The following is a 21750-nucleotide window of genomic DNA, read 5'->3' on the forward strand; positions in this document are numbered from 1 at the left end:
CTCGGTCTGCACTATTGTAAAGTGGCTGTTCCACTGGATGTCACAAGGTGAATGCACCAATTTGTAAGTCGCTCTGGATAAGAGCGTCTGCTAAATGATTTAAATGTAAATGTAATGAATGCGTATGATTTGATAATTGGTAGGTAAGAGAACTGAAGAGCATGTGGACCATGCAGGGACTCACAGCTGTATATGGACAGGTTGACGTAACAGTTGTGGGTGCCCAGGAGGTTGGTGCAGCGTTACAGACCAGAGTTCCCAGGTGAGATGTTTACTATCTGGACAGAGCCTGATAGGTCCCCTGTCAGAACAACAGAGGTTATTGGACAATAACATCCGTTTGTATTTACGATCCAACAGTACTGTTTTGAGTCAGAAGGGTGCGAAGGTCCAGATGATGTTGAGTCTGGACAGGGGACTCATGGTGAAGAAGGAGCAGAGCAGAGCAGGGTCACAGAGTCTCTGTGAACCACCTCCAGACTGGTCTCTCAGGGTCATCCTCACTGCACCTGCACAGTGGAAGAGCATAAGGCAGAAACTCCTATCATTGGGCCAAGCAGGCACATTCCTCTACTCAAAGTCCTCTCACGTGAGATATCCTATGGTTAATACAAGGTAACACATTGGCATGAATGAGACACTGCAGCACTGGGTTTTGTTGTGTAGCAGTTCAATAAAAACACAAAATGATACACAATAAATTCAGTTTCTTTTTTTAAATTAAAAGGTACAATTATTTGTCCAATGCACTCTCTTAACCTCTGGTCTAGCAGGCAGTCCCAGACCAGCCCGGGCCTCCCTCCCCTTCTCTCATTACTGGAATAATGCACCTTCCCCATCCCCAGGCCCTTTGAATGTATGGGAAACTAGTGTGGATACTGGGTACTAATTACTGTTGATAGCTTAGACCAAGCAGCCAAACACTCATTGCTGACAGATGTGGGTAAAACAAGCCTTATTCACCATGTAGTGAAAACCCACTACTAATCCAATTTAAACATTTTGATTAGTCTTTTTTTTAAACTGCCATATCAAATGCCTGCCATCCTCAGAAGCAGGCTATAGCTTCTATTTTAGTTCTGACAATGAGTTAGTGCTTGTCAATTAGATAGTATTTTGTTTTAAAGATTACATGATTTATGAACAGGGTAATTTAAGCATCTTCTCTTTAACAGATTTTTGGGGGGCTACGTTATTACATAATGAGTATGTCACGCCTTGGTCATTGTATTTTGTGTTTTTGTTATATGTTTGGGTAGGCCAGGGTGTGACATGGGTTTATATGTTGTGTTTCGTATTGGGGTTTGTATTATTTGGGATCGCGGCTGATTAGGGGTGTGGTATAGGCTTGGCTGCCTGAGGCGATTCTCATTTAGAGTCAGGTGCTTATCGTTGTCTCTGATTGGGAACCGTATTTAGGTAGCCTGAGTTCGCTTTGTATTTCGTGGGTGTTTGTACCTGTCTCTGTGTTGTAGTCACCAGATAGGCTGTAATTAGTTTCACGTTCCGTTCTGTTGTTTTTGTATTTAGTTTCAGTTATTTCATGTACCGCGTATTTTCTTTCATTAAAGACATGAGTAACCTACACGCTGCATTTCGGTCCGACTCTCTTCTTTCAAAAGAGGAACTCAGTTACAGAAACACCCACCTCTCACGGACCGAGCGTGTAAACTGGCAACGACGTAGACAGCTGGAGCAGAAAAAGGAGGACGAATTATTCGGAGAATGGACATGGGAAGACGTGTTGGATGGTAAAGGTTGTTACACTTGGGAGGAGATATTGGCCGGAAGAGATCGCCTCCCATGGGAACAGGTGGAGGCACTAAGGAGAGCAGAGGCAGCCGGAGATAGGAGCCGAAGATACGAGGGAACACGGTTGGCAAGGAAACCTGAAAAGTAGCTCAAAAAAAATATTGGGGGGGGCTAGAAGGGAGAATAGTTATGCCAGGTAGGAGACCTGCGCAAACTCCCTGTGCTCACCGTTGGGCTAGAGAGACCGGGCAGGCACCGTGTTATGCTATGGAGCGCACTGTGTTTTCAGTGCGGGAGCATTGCCCGGTGCGGCACATACCAGCCCTTCCTATTGGCCGGGCTAGAGTGGGCATCGAGCCAGGTAAGCTTGGGCAGGCTCGGTGCTCAAGAGCTCCAGTGCGCCTGCACGGTCCGGTCTATGCAGAGCCACCTCCACACACCAGTCCTCCAGTAGCAGCTCCCCGCACCAGGCTTCCTGTGCGTGTCCTCGATCCAGTACCACCAGTTCCAGCACCATGCACCAGGCCTCCAGTGCGCCTCGCCTGTTCAGTGCAGCCAGCGCTTTTCTCCTCTCCTGCGCTGTCGGAGTCTCCCGCCTGTTTAGCGCAGCCAGAGCCTTTCTCCTCTCCAGCGCCGCCAGTGCTCCCAGTCTGCCCAGCGCCGCCAGTGCTCCCAGTCTGCCCAGCGCCGCCAGTGCTCCCAGTCTGCCCAGCGCCGCCAGTGCTCCCAGTCTGCCCAGCGCCGCCAGACAACCAGTCTCTTTCTGATCTGCCAGACAACCAGTCTCTTCCAGATCTGCCAGACAACCAGTCTCTTCCAGATCTGCCCGACAACCAGTCTCTTCCAGATCTGCCCGACAACCAGTCTCTTCCAGATCTGCCCGACAACCAGTCTCTTCCAGATCTGCCCGACAACCAGTCTCTTCCAGATCTGCCCGACAACCAGTCTCTTCCAGATCTGCCAGCCAGCCAGGATTTACCGGAGCCTACTACCTGCCTGGGCTTCCTCTCAGTACTGGGCTTCCTCTCAGTACTGGGCTTCCTCTCAGTATTGGGCTTCCCCTCAGTACTGGGCTTCCCCTCAGTACTGGGCTTCCCCTCAGTCCTGGGCTTCTTCTGTCCCGAGCTGCCCCTCTGTCCCGAGCTGCCCCTCTGTCCCGAGATGCCCCTCTGTCCCGAGATGCCCCTCTGTCCCGAGCTGCTCCTCAGTTATGTGGGGATCTGGGTGAGGACTATTAAGCCATGGTCGGCGGAGAAGGTGGATTATCCCAGGACGCGAAGGGGAGGAAATAGGACATTAATGGAGTGGGGTCCACATCCCGAGCCAGAACCGCCACCATGGACAGACGCCCACCCGCACCCTCCCTATGCTCTTGAGGTGCGTCCGGGAGTCCGCACCTTAGGGAGGGGTGGGTTCTGTCACGCCTTGGTCATTGTATTTTGTGTTTTTGTTATATGTTTGGGTAGGCCAGGGCGTGACATGGGTTTATATGTTGTGTTTCGTATTGGGGTTTGTATTATTTGGGATCGCGGCTGATTAGGGGTGTGGTATAGGCTTGGCTGCCTGAGGCGATTCTCAATTAGAGTCAGGTGCTTATCGTTGTCTCTGATTGGGAACCGTATTTAGGTAGCCTGAGTTCGCTTTGTATTTCGTGGGTGTTTGTACCTGTCTCTGTGTTGTAGTCACCAGATAGGCTGTAATTAGTTTCACGTTCTGTTGTTTTTGTATTTAGTTTCAGTTATCTCATGTACTGCGTATTTTCTTTCATTAAAATCATGAGTAACCTACACGCTGCATTTCGGTCCGACTCTCTTCTTTCAACAGAAGAACGCAGTTACAGAGTAATGAATGGTTGCACATAGTCATAAAACATTTAGCCAACTTTAGAAAAACTAATTATCCTTTACACTTCTAAAAAAAAGAACATAATTAGCATAGCAAATGATAATCATGCACCAGTGAAATGATAGCCTACTGAGAGGCAACAAAACATAAAATCAGGTTTGGTTATGTATATTTTACAGTTTCCTTGTTCCTATTAACCCCACAGCTCAACTCAACATACTCCAAGTGGGGAGACACCAGGCACATAACCCAGACCAGTGCAGCCCATGTCTGAGAGGAAGGAAAGTTTCCTACTCTGGGTCCATCATATAACAGCAGTGTCAGTAGCCTACCGTTCTGCTAGGTTCACATGCAGAAGCATTGACTGGGCAAACATAATTCATACGTAGAATGTATGCACACATGACTGTAAGTCGCTTTGGATAAAAGCGTCTGCTAAATGGCATATATTATTATTATTATATATGTTGAGTGTCTAATTCCCCCAACCCCCTGCACGCTCACTCTCTCTCTCTTTCACTCTTTCACTCACACAAACAAAAAAGTGTCAAATATGTCTTTTAAACTTAGTACTTACGATTAGAATTTCATATTCAGTCGAGAGAATCAACACAATGTGGTACAAGACGACAACACAAACATAAGTAAACAGAAACAGAAGGCTGGCAGAGGATATTCATTTCAATGCGATACAATTGAGAAAAAGTCCAATGCTTTCACAGATATTTTGCTCTTGTAGATGAATTAAAAAAAATATGTGACAGCTGAAAATCACTTGAAATTGTTTTTCCCGTGTGAAATAACGTGCCAGGCGATGTTCTGTGTGTTCTATTTCTCAGAATAACAAGTTGTTCCATGCGGCGAGAATGGAGTGATAAGAGGTAGAAAGATGTGCCCAGCTGGCTACTCGTCGCCTCCTTCCAACGAGAGTGGAGAAGAAGCTCACATTCCATCCTATCATCAACCGGACTACATCTGACTTAGGGAGGTTGCAGGGAATTTAATCCACTGTGTCATAGCCTTTTAGTTTCCAGGTGAATGCTGCAGGGGATCAGGCTGTCAGTACATCTAAGGAAACCCTGAAGAATGTCAAGAAGACCCCATACCCGGGGGTGAAGTGGGTAGGGTTATATCCTTCCTGTTTGGCCCTGTCCGGGGGTGTCCTCGGATGGGGCCACAGTGTCTCCTGACCCCTCCTGTCTCAGCCTCCAGTATTTATGCTGCAGTAGTTTGTGTCAGGGGGCTAGGGTCAGTTTGTTATATCTGGAGTACTTCTCCTGTCCTATTCAGTGTCCTGTGTGAATCTAAGTGTGCGTTCTCTAATTCTCTCCTTCTTTCTCTCTCTCTCGGAGGACCTGAGCCCTAGGACCGTGCCCCAGGACTACCTGACATGATGACTCCTTGCTGTCCCCAGTCCACCTGGCCATGCTGCTGCTCCAGTTTCAACTGACCTGAGCCCTAGGACCATGCCCCAGGACTACCTGACATGATGACTCCTTGCTGTCCCCAGTCCACCTGGCCATGCTGCTGCTCCAGTTTCAACTGTTCTGCTGTAACGGTTTTCTAGGTGTGGTGAAGGAGAGTCGGACCAAAATGCAGCGTGTAGATTGCGATCCATGTTTAATGGAAAAAACACACGTAAACACAAATCAATACAAAACACTACAAAAACAAATAACGTAACGAAAACCGAAAACAGCCTATTCTTGTGTCAACTAACACAGACCAAGGACATCAGGAAACTAAGGACAATCACCCACAACACAACCAAAGAATATGGCTGCCTAAATATGGTTCCGAATCAGAGACAACGATAAACACCTGACTCTGATTGAGAACCACTCCAGACAGCCATAGACTCTGCTAGATCACCCCACTAGCTACAATCCCACTATATACCAAAACCCCAAGACACAACACACCACAATACAAAAACCCCATGCCACACCCTGGCCTGACCCAATACATAAAGATAAACACAAAATACTTCGACCAAGGCGTAACATCTGCCTTATTATTATTTGACCATGCTGGTCATTTATGAACATTTGAACATCTTGGCCATGTTCTGTTATAATCTCCACCCGGCACAGCCAGAAGAGGACCTGCCACCCCACATAGCCTGGTTCCTCTCTAGGTTTCTTCCTAGGTTTTGGCCTTTCTACGGAGTTTTTCCTAGCCATCGTGCTTCTACACCTGCATTGCTTGCTGTTTGGGGTTTTAGGCTGGGTTTCTGTACAGCACTTTGAGATATCAGCTGATGTACGAAGGGCTATATAAATACATTTGATTTGATTTGAAGTGGGACCTAGCTAGAATTATGTCCAGCTCACAAAGACTTACCTGCACTGTTACGAGAGAAGGCAGTGAAGTATGTGAATTTCTGATAAATTCTTAACTTCAGTTAAATACTTTTTAACTGCGGAAGGTTTCTATCTAGACTAATGATGACATATTCTTCTCTGATTACATAATTACAAGCAACTAGCAACGAGCGAGGAGAAGACGCTGAGAGCAGAGAAGCAGAAGTCAGAAGCCAGGTGTAGGGTTCAGAAAGAGGTGTCCAGGTAGCTCAACGTCAAGACATCACAGCACTGCCAGGGCACAGTGGCAACAGCAACTACAGGTGTAACTGTATCTGAAGACCATGGGGGGAGGGGAGCTCAGCTCACAGAAGAATACTGTGCTGACCAATATTCAGCCCTCCTTTTGTGTGACTTAGGAAGGAGATGAGGGTGCATTGCGCTGAGTATCAATCTGAGCTGGCAGAGGTGATTGGAGAATGTCAACAGCAGACCACTGCTGCTCCCGCACCACTGGCAGGTCAGAGTTCAGCATAGAGTAGCAACTCTGCTGATATCCCTCCTTACCAGTAATCACTATTCAGCCAGAGTTGCCAGCAAATTGCATGTTCATTTCTCTCCTGCCAAATTCTCTAAAATTATGTCGTACATCCATCGGCCTCACAACCACACCAGCCCAGGACTTCCACATCCGGCTTCTTCAACTAAGGGATCGTCCAAGACTAGCCTCCCGGACAGCTGATGAAACTGTTGGTTGGCACGACCAAAGATTTTCTGCACAAACTGTCTGTGTGCTCATTGTCCTGGGCAGAAGCTCACCTTCGATGGCTACTGTCACGCTGGAGAAGTGTGCTATTCACAGATGAATTCCGGATTCAAATGTACTGGGCAGATGGCACGACGTCGTGTTGGCGAGCAGTTTGCTTATGTCAACGTTGTCAACAGAGTGCCCCATGGGGTTATGGTATGTGCAGGCATAAGGAACGGACAATGAACAATTGCATTTTATTGATGGCAATTTGAATGCACAGAGATACCGTGACAAAATCCTGAAGCCCATTGTCGTGCCATTCATCAGCCGCCATCACCTCATGTTTCAGCATGATAATGCCTGGCCCCATATCAAAAGGATCTGAACATAATTCCTGGAAGCTGAAAATGTCCCAGTTCTTCCATGGCCTACTGTAATGGGAATTTTACAATTCCTATATGTGTTCATTAACCAATTCAATTAAAATCATTGTCTGTTTCTAAGAATTTGTAAGATCCTTATTTGCATAAAATAGACAGACCAGTCTATCAAAAAATTAGCCAATAGCATTTATTCTCGGAGCGCGCTGCCCATAGAACCATGTACAACAGCTTATATCACATATGACATCATAGGTTATAAAATGTATCTCCTCCTCTCGACCAGGATAAAGCAGGTTCAAAAGTTCATTCTAACCTACTAGCGCACACTCATGACACACACTATATATGGATTAACTCCTGAAGTCTCACCATAATTTATCACTACTTAGCAGACAGTTCCAGATACGAAAAACCTGGAGGGGCTCTCGCTGTCTTATTTGATCGCCACAGAGTTATAGCTGAGTCGGTTCAAACATAGGTTAATGACCCTCTTTGCTTACTTAAGACACACACACACATTCCTTCCTACACAATGGTTATCATTTCCAATTACCCAATATCCATGCTACATAACCTCTTTCTTAGGAACTAACATTATAAATCAGATATAGTAAAACTGGGCAGAATTCAATTCGTTATAGTTAAAAGTATACATTGTTTAACCATTATTCATAAAATTCATAACACCTACATACTCACCAGACATGTCACCCATTGAGCATTCTTGGGATGCTCTTAATCGACGTGTACAACAGCTTGTTACAGTTCCTGTCAATATCCAGCAACTTCACACATTGAAGATTGGGACAACCTTCCACAGGCCACAATCAACAGCCTGATCAACTCTATGCAAAGGAGATGTGTTGCGCTACATGAAGGAAATGGTGGTCACTAGATACTGACTGGTTTTCTGATCCATGCCCTTACTTACTTTTTTTATTAGGGATCTGTGACCAACTGATGCAAATCTGTATTCCCAGTCATATGAAATCTATAGATTAGGGCGTAATTATTTCCTCATATGAACTGTAACTCAGTAACTCTGAAATTGTTGCATGTTGCGTTGATATTTTTGTTCAGTGTACAATAACCTTTTCATTTTAAATATCCATATAATTTTGCATTGACATTATGGAAGATGTTTCTCATCTATTTCCCTTCAGTGAGTAAATCATAAATATTCATAAAACATTTGTGAGGGGCCAGTTGCCTCTAGAGCAGGTTCCTCAGGAGGAAAGAGAGCGCTGCCCCTAGAGACAGACCCAGAGCCAAGAAGAAGGTCATCAAGGCCCCCGCTGTCTCACAGTCTTTAGCCCTCACCAACCTGGGGAAGAGAACAGGTCAGATACTGTGGAACAAACTGCCCAAATTGTTACTACAACATAATAACAAGTTATATTGAATTAAACAAAAACAGAATTTGACAAAACTGTGAAATAAATTCAGGTAGATATCAATTTGGTGACTCACGGAGGTGCGTAAGACATGCAGAGACAGATGAAATATCCATTGGATAAGGCGAATAATGTCATGATAACAAGGAAAGCAATGTCATGGCAGAACAGGACTGGCAGGTACTGGCGGTTGTCAGTGTTGCACAGCATGATGAGAGGGATGAAGACCACACGGGAGACCACGAGCACAGGGAACAGACCGCTTCTCTTTGAGGGCTGTGGATGGATAAAGACAAACAGAGACTGTTAGGCAGGAGAAACATGTTTTGAGTTATTGGAGCAGCTATTTATTGCAGTTACTGGTAGTAAAGGAAGGGGACAGAGGGCAGACGTCACTCACCCACTGAACCATAGAGGTGACACTGCGGCCAATCAGGTCCATGATGTTAAAGACGATGAAGAAGCAGATACAGAGAAAGTATCGGTCTGAAAGACAGACATACAGGTGTGATCCAGTTTGTTCAGCATAGCAAGCAGCCAATCGGGTTACGACTGCAGCAGAGCCGTGCTAAAAAAGTTCAATCCCACACCCTCTCTGCTCTATTCAACCACAACTGTCTTAACTGGGCATAACTAGGCTATTATTATTATCCCGACTGTTTGCTCACCCCATTCCTGGTTTCCATACACACTCTTCACTTTTACTGTGACAGCAGGGAAAACTGACAGTGTGACAGCCAGCACACACGTCACACAGAGGACCATCACCCAAATCTGTACAACAGTAACAAACTAAATGTTAGGGAAATGTTTGAGAAAAGAATGGTATTTGAATCGAGATTTGAATGACAGTGGGATAGAGGGAGGACAAGGCACCTTTTTGAAGACTGCCAGGACAGATGACCTGCTGTGACTGTCAGTCTGCTGCATCATGAACAGGGCTTCTTTGGTCCCACTGGCCTCAAAAATCACCATTGGTTATCATGGGTTTATTGTTGAAGCCATTTTGGTCGCCATTGACCAACGCTAATTTTTCTTTGTCTTTCAGAGGAAGTGAGAAAATAGTCCGTACTTAGTTAAGGAAAATCACTGCACATAAATTAATTAATTATTAATAGCTCCTCTACAAGGTATATGGTATTTGTTAATCATTTATTTTCATAATTTTTTTACCCCTTTTTCTCCCAAATTTCATAATATCCAATTGGTAGTTACAGTCTTGTCCCATCGCTGCAACTTCCGTACGGACTTGGGAGAGGCAAAGGTCAAGTGCCATGCGTCCTCCAAAACACGACCCTGCCAAGCCGCAATGCTTCTTGACACACTGCTCGCTTAACCTGGAAACAACGTACACCTTGTGGCGGGACCTGCCCGCCACTAGGAGTCACTAGAGCGCAATGGGACAAGGACATCCCGGCCGGCAAAACCCTCCCCTAACCCAGACGACACTGGGCCAATTGTGCGCCGCCTCATGGGTCCCCCGGTTGCGGCCGGCTGCAACACAGCCCAGGATCAAACCCGGATTTGTAGTGACGTGTCTAGCACTGTGATGCAGTGCCTTACATGTTGACCACACTGCTCGTGCACACAAAATACATTTACACATACATGTTATTCCATCATTGCACCCAGACTGCTCGCGTGCGCCAACGTGCGTCTGCGTTGCCAGGCGCTAAAATAGAAGTTGCTTTCATTTGTGGCGCAGAATGCGCTGCAAGTCCTGCCTCTCTCATCTCCTCATTGGCTTTTAGAAGCAATTGCCCACGTGCTATCTCCTCATTGGCTATACCCACTTGGGTAACTGATAGATGAATGGAGGTCGATGGTGGTAATACACTTTATGAAAGTTCATTGCTAATCGCCATATTAAGTCTAAAGAAGAAAAAGACTGGAAGGAGGAGAGATGACTAGAAACTATTACCGTTTTATGTGTGGATTAATTGTCGGAGTAGAGGACCGTGTGCATTTCAGGTAAAATAACAGCTCAATGTTTATATCACAGGATAAATTAGATCGCAAAAAAGCTAGCTATATAGGATAAATTAGCTAGCATCTGCAAGCTAGCTAGATAAATTGACATAAATGTTTAATGCTTTTCGACCTGTCCCAAAATTAATATAATTGGTTCAGAGTTTGCTTAGACATTTCAACCTGCGTGTCGTGATCGTATTTGGTGTGGGGGGGACTAAATCAATTTGCCCACGATGGCGCACGCGGACTCACGGTTTGGGTATGGTGTATGGGTATGACATCCTGCGCCACTCGGGAAGCCCCATTAATAGTTTTAAATGTTGACATTTTAGTCCATGTGTCAAACTCATTCCACGAAGGGCAGTGTCTGCTGGTTTTCACTGCACCCTTGTACTTGATTGATGAATTAATGTCACTGACTAGAAGCTCCACTCACCTGGTGGTCTAGGTCTTAATTGAAAGGGAAAACCCCGCACACTAGGCCCTCCATGGAATGTTTGACACCTCTGTTTTAACCATTTAGCTGACGCTCTTATCCAGAGCAACTTAGTCATCTTAAGACCGCTAGGTGAGACAAACACATATCACAGTCGTAGTATGTACATTTCTCCTCAATAAGGTAGTTATCAGCAAAGCCAATGCTAGTAGGTAAAGGGAGTGCATGTTTTGGGGGGTGGGGATAAGACAGATGTATTATTTAAGATACAATTTTTTTCATGTCTTGTCTTGTAGATACTCTTAGTTGACAGATGGAAGCGTGAGAGAGAGAAAGGGGATGCGTGAGAGAGAGAAAGGGGATGCGTGAGACAGAAAGGGGATGCATGAGAGAGAAAGGGGATGTGTGTGAGAGAGAGGGGATGTGTGAGAGAGAAAGGGGATGTGTGTGAGAGAGAAAGGGGATGCGTGAGAGAGAAAGGGGATGCGTGAGAGAAAGGGGATGCGTGTGAGAGAGAAAGGGGATGCGTGTGAGAGAGAAAGGGGATGCGTGTGAGAGAGAAAGGGGATGCGTGTGAGAGAGAAAGGGGATGCGTGTGAGAGAGAAAGGGGATGTGTGTGAGAGAGAAAGGGGATGTGTGTGAGAGAGAAAGGGGATGTGATAGAAATTAGTGTATTTACACATGAAAACTCCTCGGAACACATTTTCATCAGGGAAAATAGTGATGCTACTACTTACACTACCGTTCAAACGTTTGGGCTCACTTAGAAATCTCCTTGTTTTGGAAAGAAAATACTTTTTTTGTCCATTAAAATAACATCAAATTGATCAGGAATACAGCGTAGACATTGGTAATGTTGTAAATGACTATTGTAGCTGGAAACGGCAGATTATTTTATGGAATATCTATATAGGTGTTAAGAGGCCCATTATCAGCAACCATCACTCCTGTGTTCCAATGGCACGTTGTGTTAGCTAATCCAAATGTATAATTTTAAAGGCTAGTTGATCATTAGAAAACCCTTTCGCAATGATGTCAGCACAGCTGAAAACTGTTGTTCTGATTAAAGAAGCAATAAAACGGTCCTTCTTTAGACTAGTTGAGTATCTGGAGCATCAGCATTTGAAGGTTTGATTACCGGCTCAAAATGGCCAGACACAAAGACTTTCTTCTGAAACTCGTCAATCTATTCTTGTTCTGAGAAATGAAGGCTATTCCATGCGAGAAATTGCCAAGAAACTGAAGATCTCATACAATGCTGCATACTACTCCCTTCACAGAACAGCACAAACTGTCTCTAACCAGAATAGAAAGAGGAGTGGGAGGCCCCAGTGCACAACTGAGCAAGAGGACAAGTACATTAGTGTGTCTAGTTTGAGAACCAGACACCTCACAAGTCCTCAACTGGCAACTTCATTAAATAGTACCCGCAAAACACCAGTATCAACATCAACAGTGAAGAGGCGACTCTGGGATGTTGGCCTTCTAGGCAGAGTTCCTCTGTCCAGTGTCTGTGTTCTTTTGCCCATCTTAATCTTCTATTTTTATTGGCCAGTCTGAGAAATGGCTTTTACTTTGCAACTCTGCCTAGAAAGCCAGCATCTTCACTGTTGACGTTGAGACCGGTGTTTTGCGGGTGTCTACTCTACATTTCTGATCAATTTGATGTTATTTTAATGGACATCAGCTTTTCCTCCAAAAACAAGGACATTTATAAGTGACCCCAAAATTTTGAACAGTAGTGTATATGATTACTAATTACATTATATACAACCGGACCCAAAGACATGAAGACGGGTGGGAACCAACTCGGAGTTGATGAACCATATAGTTGCCATGGTGATAGAGAAGAAGCTGTGAGGCTGCATGGGCACACCATGATTGCAGTGAGGAGGAAGAGGATGGAGAACATACTGACAGTAATCCGGATCTTCTCTTTGATCCTACCGCCACACAAGATAAAGGTTGAGTTAGACCACTACACTATAGAGGTGGAAACAACAGTAACACACATAGAACCCTGTAGTTGTTGCTCACCACCGCTGATACAGGAAGGAGTTGGCCAGGGTGAAGAGGAGGAGGGGTAACTGGGCTAGAAGAGTCATCCAGCTGGCAAACCTGTAGTCTTTAGTAACCGGGGTGGTTCCTTTAGTAACCTGGGTGGTTCCGTTAGTAACCGGGGTGGTCCCGTTAGTAACCAAGGTCGATCCGATACTTGACGCAGTCCCCTTGAGGCGGTCGTCAAAATACTTCAGCAGAAAACAATGGGAGAACAGAGGTGACACAAGCCCCCTACTCTCAACACAGAACAAACTAATATTAGACAGTATTGCCTGAATGTGTAATATTCATCCATGTCAATCAGTTAAAATTTTTGTTGTGAGTCTGTGTGACAGGTTGTGATGAGGTAGAGAAGCTGTGGTACCTCCATGGCAGTGATGCTGTGTGGGTGTGACAGAGAAGCTGTGGTACCTCCATGGCAGTGATGCTGTGTGGGTGTGACAGAGAAGCTGTGGTACCTCCATGGCAGTGATGCTGTGTGGGTGTGACAGAGAAGCTGTGGTACCTCCATGGCAGTGATGCTGTGTGGGTGTGACAGAGAAGCTGTGGTACCTCCATGGCAGTGATGCTGTGTGGGTGTGACAGAAGCTGTGGTACCTCCATGGCAGTGATGCTGTGTGGGTGTGACAGAGAAGCTGTGGTACCTCCGTGACAGTGATGCTGTGTGGGTGTGACAGAGAAGCTGTGGTACCTCCATGGCAGTGATGCTGTGTGGGTGGGTGGGTATGACATAGAAGCTGTGGTACCTCTGTGGCAGTGATGCTGTGTGGGTGTGACAGAGAAGCTGTGGTACCTCCGTGGCAGTGATGCTGTGTGGGTGTGACAGAGAAGCTGTGGTACCTCCATGGCAGTGATGCTGTGTGGGTGTGACAGAGAAGCTGTGGTACCTCCATGGCAGTGATGAAGAAGTTCCATGGCAGCAGTGTGCCCAGTACCAGGATGAAGATGATGACGGCTACAGCACAGCCTCTGTTGGGGGACAGAAGACATCACTCACATGCCACATCACAACCGCTCCTACAACACACTCACTACCTAGTGGTGCTTAATGTTATGAATTCCAAAGAAACAAGTAATTCCTAGGTTATTATTACTGAGTAATTACCAATATACCATGTGATTTCTTCTCTGATCGCCATCCAGTGCTCAGATAATAGGGAAAGTGAGTGAGGAAGTTTGTGAAAGCTGCTTCCTACAGGTTTTTGTCTCAGATGATCCAACCAATTAAAAGTGAGTAACTCACCGGTCCACTGGGGCACTCTTCTGGGTAGTCATCCTGGTACTCTTGGGTCTGTATAAAAACAAGGGACAGAGGATAACTTCAGAACGTGTCGCTCCTTGAAATACTGGTGTGTTTAAAATAACCACAATCGGCTTGCCAGGCGGCTGGGGATTCAGGATGTTTTGAAGGCGAGTTTGCACTCTTTCATCTTACTTCATCTATGTTGATCACTGATAAAAACTACAAATCCCCTCTACTAAACATGGTGATAATAATAATCTGATTTCCCCCCTGATTTTATTATACTCCTATTTTAATTTCACAAAGGTTAGATATCAGTCATCTTATCGCATCTGAAATCAAGTCATATTTTTGCACTTGGTGATTTCAGCCTGTCACACGTTCTAAGTCTACAACTTAAAGGGAGACGAGCATCTCCATACCATCCCACCATCATTTGTAGGATACAACGTAATTAACGATCTTCACGTTTTCTACCATGTTCAGAAGCCTGTAGCTCAGTATAGACAAGGCTATGTCTTGAATGAGCCAGATGGCAAAAGTCTGTTACCACTTCGCTTCTAAAACTGACACGAAGTATTCAGTGACAAACTTAAGAGTATATGGGTATTCTTATACAGGGTGTTAGACCTATACAGGACTGTTTTCTTAACCAGACATAAAGAATACTTCCGCTAATATATTATTGGCGTTAACATTGGGTTACAGTATATAGCATTAATTCTAACGCGCTACATCTATCATTAATTAGATCCTTCCCGATGTACTAAACCATGGGGTACTCATACCTGTCGCTCACACTCACCTGTCTTCTGCTTCCTTTTGCTTCAAATTGAAATTCTAGTTGATCTTATTTGTATATTGATGTGTATTTGTAAATCCTTGGTATCGGGACCGGTGTCTCTGATCGTAGGACAGACAGCACGCTGAGGATCTGACTCGCTTGCACGTGGCTACACCCTGACACTTCCCTCTTCCAGTAGTTGTAGGCATGTCGTTACTGTCACCTCCTTCTTACAGTAACGGTAGGCATGTCGTTACTGTCACTTCCTTCTTACAGTAACGGTAGGCATGTCATTACTGACACTTCCTTCTTACAGTAACGGTAGGCATGTCGTTACTGTCACTTCCTTCTTACAGTAACGGTAGGCATGTCATTACTGTCACTTCCTTCTTACAGTAACGGTAGGCATGTCATTACAGTCACTACCTTCTTACAGTAACGGTAGGCATGTCATTACTGACACTTCCTTCTTACAGTAACGGTAGGCATGTCGTTACTGTCACTTCCTTCTTACAGTAACGGTAGGCATGTCATTACTGTCACTTCCTTCTTACAGTAACGATAGGCATGTCGTTACAGTCACTTCCTTCTTACAGTAACGGTAGGCATGTCATTACTGTCACTTCCTTCTTACAGTAACGGTAGGCATGTCATTACAGTCACTTCCTTCTTACAGTAACGGTAGGCATGCCATTACAGTCACTTCCTTCTTACAGTAACGGTAGGCATGTCATTACAGTCACTTCCTTCTTACAGTAACGGTAGGCATGTCATTACTGACACTTCCTTCTTACAGTAACGGTAGGCATGTCATTACAGTCACTTCCTTCTTACAGTAACGGTAGGCATGTCATTACTGACACAACCTTCTTACAGTAACGGTAGGCATGTCATTAGTCACTTCCTTCTTACAGTAACGGTAGGCATGTCATTAGTCACTTCCTTCTTACAGTAACGGTAGGCATGTCATTACTGACACTACCTTCTTACAGTAACGGTAGGCATGTCATTACTGACACTACCTTCTTACAGTAACGGTAGGCATGTCATTACTGACACTTCCTTCTTACAGTAACGGTAGGCATGTCATTACTGACACTACCTTCTTACAGTAACGGTAGGCATGTCATTACAGTCACTACCTTCTTACAGTAACGGTAGGCATGTCATTACTGACACTACCTTCTTACAGTAACGGTAGGCATGTCATTACAGTCACTTCCTTCTTACAGTAACGGTAGGCATGTCATTAGTCACTTCCTTCTTACAGTAACGGTAGGCATGTCATTACTGACACTTCCTTCTTACAGTAACGGTAGGCATGTCATTACAGTCACTTCCTTCTTACAGTAACGGTAGGCATGTCATTACTGACACTTCCTTCTTACAGTAACGGTAGGCATGTCATTACTGACACTTCCTTCTTACAGTAACGGTAGGCATGTCATTAGTCACTTCCTTCTTACAGTAACGGTAGGCATGTCATTACAGTCACTTCCTTCTTACAGTAACGGTAGGCATGTCATTACAGTCACTTCCTTCTTACAGTAACGGTAGGCATGTCATTAGTCACTTCCTTCTTACAGTAACGGTAGGCATGTCATTACTGACACTTCCTTCTTACAGTAACGGTAGGCATGTCATTACAGTCACTTCCTTCTTACAGTAACGGTAGGCATGTCATTAGTCACTTCCTTCTTACAGTAACGGTAGGCATGTCATTACTGACACTTCCTTCTTACAGTAACGGTAGGCATGTCATTAGTCACTTCCTTCTTACAGTAACGGTAGGCATGTCATTAGTCACTTCCTTCTTACAGTAAAGGTAGGCATGTCATTTACTGCCACTCTATTGAACGGATGTTTGGTTTGCCTGCATTGTTTGGCGGGAAACTCCATGTAGGCTGTTCATGTGGATTATCAGTTAAAACATGTAACAAATTCAACAATACAGCTAATGTTAGGCAATATTTCAATTGCCTATCTTCTTTAAGAGTCAAGCAACAGGCCAGCAGCTGAAGAGACGGTCATAGAATAAGTGCCCTAAAGCCAGACTATTAAAATCCATACGTAGAATGTATGCACACATGACTGTAAGTCGCTTTGGATAAAAGCGTCTGCTAAATGGCATATATTATTATTATTTATTATTATAAAATAGCCTAACAAACTCATTCTTATTCATTTCTGACTCACACGAAGCTATTTGAAATATTTCTGAGCAGCCAGTAGTTCAGCTGTGTGAGCTGTGCTTTCAGTTTATGCTATAATATATGCCATTTAGCAGACGCTTTTATCCAAAGCGACTTACAGTCATGTGTGCATACATTCTACGCTATGCTATGCTATGCATATCACCATGCAAAAACCAATCCACCAAAAAGAAATACACTGAATAATAAATAATAGCAATTTGTTTTGAACATTAATCTCACCCAGTTAGTCTACTTGTGTAGCAGTTTATATATAGTAGGCCATCTCCTTAGTCAAAAGCGAGGCTTACAGAACGCACTCAATGAAGTGTGTTTAAATGTTGGCTCGAAAATGCCTGTTATAAAAAGCCAGTTATCATTGCTAGGCTACCCAGAGAGCTCCTATTGGCTGTGAGCGCGCTGAACATAAATGAGCATATCAATCTATTGCAGCCTATATGACGCCATGACACTATGCTTTTCAAAGGCAACACATTGTTGCTATAATACAGGATTGATTTCAAGTCAACTTGGTCAAACTTCACAGTTTACGTTATTGAACGATGAGAGGTCTATTTAGCCTATTTCATGATAATAAAGACAGAGACAAATTCATATTTGATGGCACACCTGAATATCATGGACACAAGGGGGCTGTCTGGTCGTTTGATTGGAAATACATGCTGTAATGTTATTATATAATAGGTTTATTTATCCCAGTGGGGACTGAGGTGTGGTATTCTAGGTAAACAAAGCAGTAAATAACAGCACCATTTCCACAGTAGGCCTACATGGCATATAGGCCCACAGTTTAAGACAAAGTCCCAAGAACCAGTGTGTATTTGTAGCATGGAATTTCCCATACAAGATGCATGATTTTGGCTTATCCTGCATCATTGAACATGACCTATTCTAACCAGCAAGCTCTCGTTCCTTATTAGAAACACCGGCTCCATTCATGCTTTGTATATACTAATACCACTTATCAAGAAGGAGAATATGGGTTCACAGAGTGAACTGGCCTGTGACCAAAACACTTCAAAGGTCATGCATGACCATGTTCAAAAACAAAAATCTGAAATACAGATGTAGGATCTTAATTTGAGCCAGTTTGCTACTGCAAGAAAATAATCCTGCAACAACAAGAAATGTGAAGTCTTATGTGTACAATAACTAATGGAAATGTTTGTAGTGGTTCAAGTCTGAAATGTCAAAGTGGAAATTACTAACTTCAGAAGTGTTCAAAAGACCAGCCCTTTGTTAGCAGTTTCAGCACCCCTGAACTATTAGTTAGTTGTACTTGCCCGACACCCCTTGTTTTTTTTTCACCTTAGTGGTAGCTACAAGTCACCCCACTTTCTCAGCCAATCACAGTTTACCCTCCCCCTTTCTAGTCAGAATGAGTGAGATCGCCTAGTGAGGTGTACAGCTGACATGTAGCTGCCTCCAGTAGGGGGCAAAAGGGGCTTAGCCCCCTCAGTTGAAACTTGTACCTCCTACTTTGAATTTTATGTCCCTATAGAAAAATAAGTTGACATGATTAAGTGACAGGTTGGCACAAAATCTGTAGGCCATATCTCCACTGCACTGCGTCAGCACAATGGACAGAGCACTCTGCAGTGTGTGTAAGGGGGCTATGGAAAGCCACTGGGGCGCAGGTTTTCCATTTACTGGTAATTACTTAAATATATAAAAAGCCAATAAATAAAATTGTGTGGCAGGCCACATTTTCTGGGGCTGCCCTGCAAGAGAGGAGCCTTAGCCTAAGCTACGGTTGATTGCAATGATGGAGGTATTTTTCATTGAAGTAAAACAAAAGTTTGAGAGTATGTCTGTAGTGAAACGTCAATAAGGCAGGGCTATATACATATTTTGCGACTCTTTGTGTAACGGTTTTCCTCCTCTTCTGAGGAGGAGTAGGAAAGATCGGACCAATGGTAAGTGTCCATATTTTATTGAAATATAACCGAACACAAAAGAACAAGAGAAATAAATGAAAACCGAAACAGTTCTGTATGGTAAAACACAGAAAACAACTACCCACAAACCCTAGTGGGAAAACAGGCTGCCTAAGTATGGTTCTCAATCAGAGACAACGATCGACAGCTGCCTCTGATTGGGAACCATACCAGGCCAAACACAGAAATACAAAACCTAGAATACACAACATAGAATGCCCACCGCAAATCACGCCCTGACCAAACTAAAACAGAGACATAAAAAAGGAACTAAGGTCAGGACGTGACAGTACCCCCCCCCCCCAAGGTGCAGACCTGCAAAACCAAAACCCATAGGGGAGGGTCTGGGTGGGCATCTGTCCGCGGTGGCGGCTCTGGCGCGGGACGTGGACCCCACTCCACCATAGTCTTGGCCCACTTAACTGGCGCCTTTGGAGCGGCTACCCTCGCCGCCGACCTGGGACCGGGGACCCTTGCAGCGGGCCCCGAATAGACGGGAGACTCTGGCAGCATCGGACAGGCGGGAGACTCCGGCAGTGAAGGGTGGCTCCGGCAGCGCCAGAGTGAAGGGTGGCTCCGGCAGCTCCTGACTGGCGTGCGGCTCCAGCAGCTCCTGACAGACGGGCGGCTCCTGCAGCTCCTGACAGACGGGCGGCTCCTGCAGCTCCTGACAGACGGGCGGCTCCTGCAGCTCCTGACATTCGTTTTAGCAAATGTTTCTTACTTTTTAACTCAGCATCGTTGGGAAAAAGGGCTCGTAAGTAAGCATTTCATGTTCAAGTCTGCACCTGTTTTATTCGATGCATGTGACAAATAAAGTTATATTTGATTGATTAGATTTTTTATTTGAGATATCTTAGACTTGTTCTTGCTGGACAGACCTGTGGTGGCTGAACCCTGTCCATTGGCACCGAATAGCTCTACTAGTGCCCGTTCTACATGGGTCCTCCCGGGTCAGCCCGTTAGTATTTTTCAAGAAGCCTTTTCAAACCTCAAATAACTTACAAGTTTTACATTTCCTGCATTGTAGGAAAGTTCTCCTGCAACAGGTTGATCAAATGTAGATCATATATCTGCAGGTAGGTTACCTGTATGAATTCAACTGCAGTTTAACAGAGGAATTATTGATCCAATAGACGCATAGGTCTATTGGTGGTGATTGGGGTGAGTTAGCCTCATGCAACGTAAAGTACTTTGAGTCTTAGAAGGGAAAAAAGCACTGCATAAACGCAAATCATCATTTAATCATTACACTTTGGATGGAGTGCCAAGGAAATACGGGAAATGCTGAAGTAGCCTATGTGTACTCTAGCTTGTTTACACTAGCCTCGTCTGTCAATTGGAGCGTTGGACTAATAACCGGAAGATTGCAAGTTCAAATCCCCGAGCTGACAAGGTACAAATCTGTCGTTCTGCCCCTGAACAGGCAGTTAACCCACTGTTCCTAGGCCGTCATTGAAAATAAGAATTTGTTCTTAACTGACTTGCCATAATCAATTAAATCAATTAAATAAAGGTAAAATAAAGGTAAAAAAAAAAATATATATATATATATATAAATAAAATACAATTTACAGGACATGACTTGTTGTTTACCTTAAAGGGGAATGCCAAAAAAAATCTCTTTTACTCATCTATGTTGTTTTGACATGGCAGGAGGCCTTTCAGCCTATGATGATGTGAGATGATTAATAGTGACCCTAAACTGACCGGTCATAGAATAGTGGTGTGTTTAATGAAAGCTAGAGTATGTGTGACATCATCCAGTGAAAGCCCTTGGAATATCTGTTAAGAATGAGCTGCTGTATATAGCTGGGTCTTTTTTTGTCCTGAAATTCTGTCCTCCTTCGACTACCCCGGCTGTGAGTCGGTACTATTGTATATATTGTATGTAGACTTTGTGTAAATTCTTCTGTCTATTGCTGGCAGCACCAATCACAGAGTTAAATTCTGGGTATGCCTAAATGTACTTAGCAAATTAAAGTGATTCTGAAGGGAGTTCCATTTCTAATTGTTACAAAACTGTAGCTCACTATAACCTCAAATATTCTGGTCAATCTTTCCAAATTAGTAACTATGGCTTTCCTATTGTCACAGTTGCAGATGTGTAGTACTGTGTCAGAGATAATCCCTTATCAACCATACATCAGACTGAATTTACAGATGATTAACATAATAACATGGTTATGGACAATTCGAAATGTACTGGGGTGTGGGGGCACAGGGAGGGTAGTGTGTGTTTTTATATGGGCACGGGGAGGGTAGTGTGTGTTTTTATATGGGCACAGAGAGGGTAGTGTTTTTATATGGGCACAGGGAAGGTAGTGCGTTTTTTTCATGATTCACATTCGCCATTTTGCAGGTTTTACTATATAATGTCTTCCATAAAGCCACATTTCTAGAGGTGGAAAAAGTACTCAATTGTCATACATGAGTAAAAGTAAAGATACCTTAATATAAAATGACTCAAGTAAAAGCGAAAGTCACCCAGTAAAATCCTACTTGAGTAAAAGTCTAAAAATATTTAGACAGTAGGGATGACAAGGGATGTTCTCTTGATAAGTGTGTGAATTGGACCATTTTCTTGTCAAAATGTAACGAGTACTTTTGGGTTTCAGGGAAAATGTATGGAGTAAAAAGTACATTGTCTTCTTTAGGAATGTAGTGAAGTGTTGT

General features: G+C 44.2%; 2 protein-coding genes across 3 annotated transcripts; both read right to left on the reverse strand.

Moving 5' to 3' along the window:
- Positions 1-7231: 7231 nt before the first annotated feature.
- On the reverse strand, positions 7232-11271 carry LOC124007289 (equilibrative nucleoside transporter 2-like). Its single transcript, XM_046317744.1, has 5 exons — positions 9305-11271; positions 9097-9202; positions 8829-8914; positions 8505-8704; positions 7232-8358 (listed from the first exon to the last, which is right to left on the reverse strand). The coding sequence occupies exons 1-5, from the start codon at positions 9401-9403 to the stop codon at positions 8247-8249; spliced, it is 603 nt and encodes a 200-aa protein (XP_046173700.1). The 5' UTR covers positions 9404-11271; the 3' UTR covers positions 7232-8246.
- A 1119-nt stretch (positions 11272-12390) lies between these two features.
- LOC124007288 (putative uncharacterized protein FLJ46204) lies at positions 12391-15106 on the reverse strand. 2 transcript variants are annotated; one of them, XR_006833898.1, is made up of 4 exons: positions 14946-15106; positions 14141-14188; positions 12874-13866; positions 12391-12779 (listed from the first exon to the last, which is right to left on the reverse strand). XR_006833898.1 is itself a non-coding variant. In XM_046317743.1 (3 exons), the coding sequence occupies exons 2-3, from the start codon at positions 14170-14172 to the stop codon at positions 13194-13196; spliced, it is 705 nt and encodes a 234-aa protein (XP_046173699.1). In that variant the 5' UTR covers positions 14173-14188; positions 14946-15106; the 3' UTR covers positions 12391-13193. The 2 variants fall into 2 exon arrangements, 1 of the variants encoding a protein (XP_046173699.1); XM_046317743.1 differs by having other exon boundaries at positions 12391-13866.
- Positions 15107-21750: the final 6644 nt, after the last annotated feature.

This window comes from Oncorhynchus gorbuscha, linkage group LG20 (assembly GCF_021184085.1).
Source record: "Oncorhynchus gorbuscha isolate QuinsamMale2020 ecotype Even-year linkage group LG20, OgorEven_v1.0, whole genome shotgun sequence".
Classification (NCBI taxonomy): domain Eukaryota; kingdom Metazoa; phylum Chordata; class Actinopteri; order Salmoniformes; family Salmonidae; genus Oncorhynchus; species Oncorhynchus gorbuscha.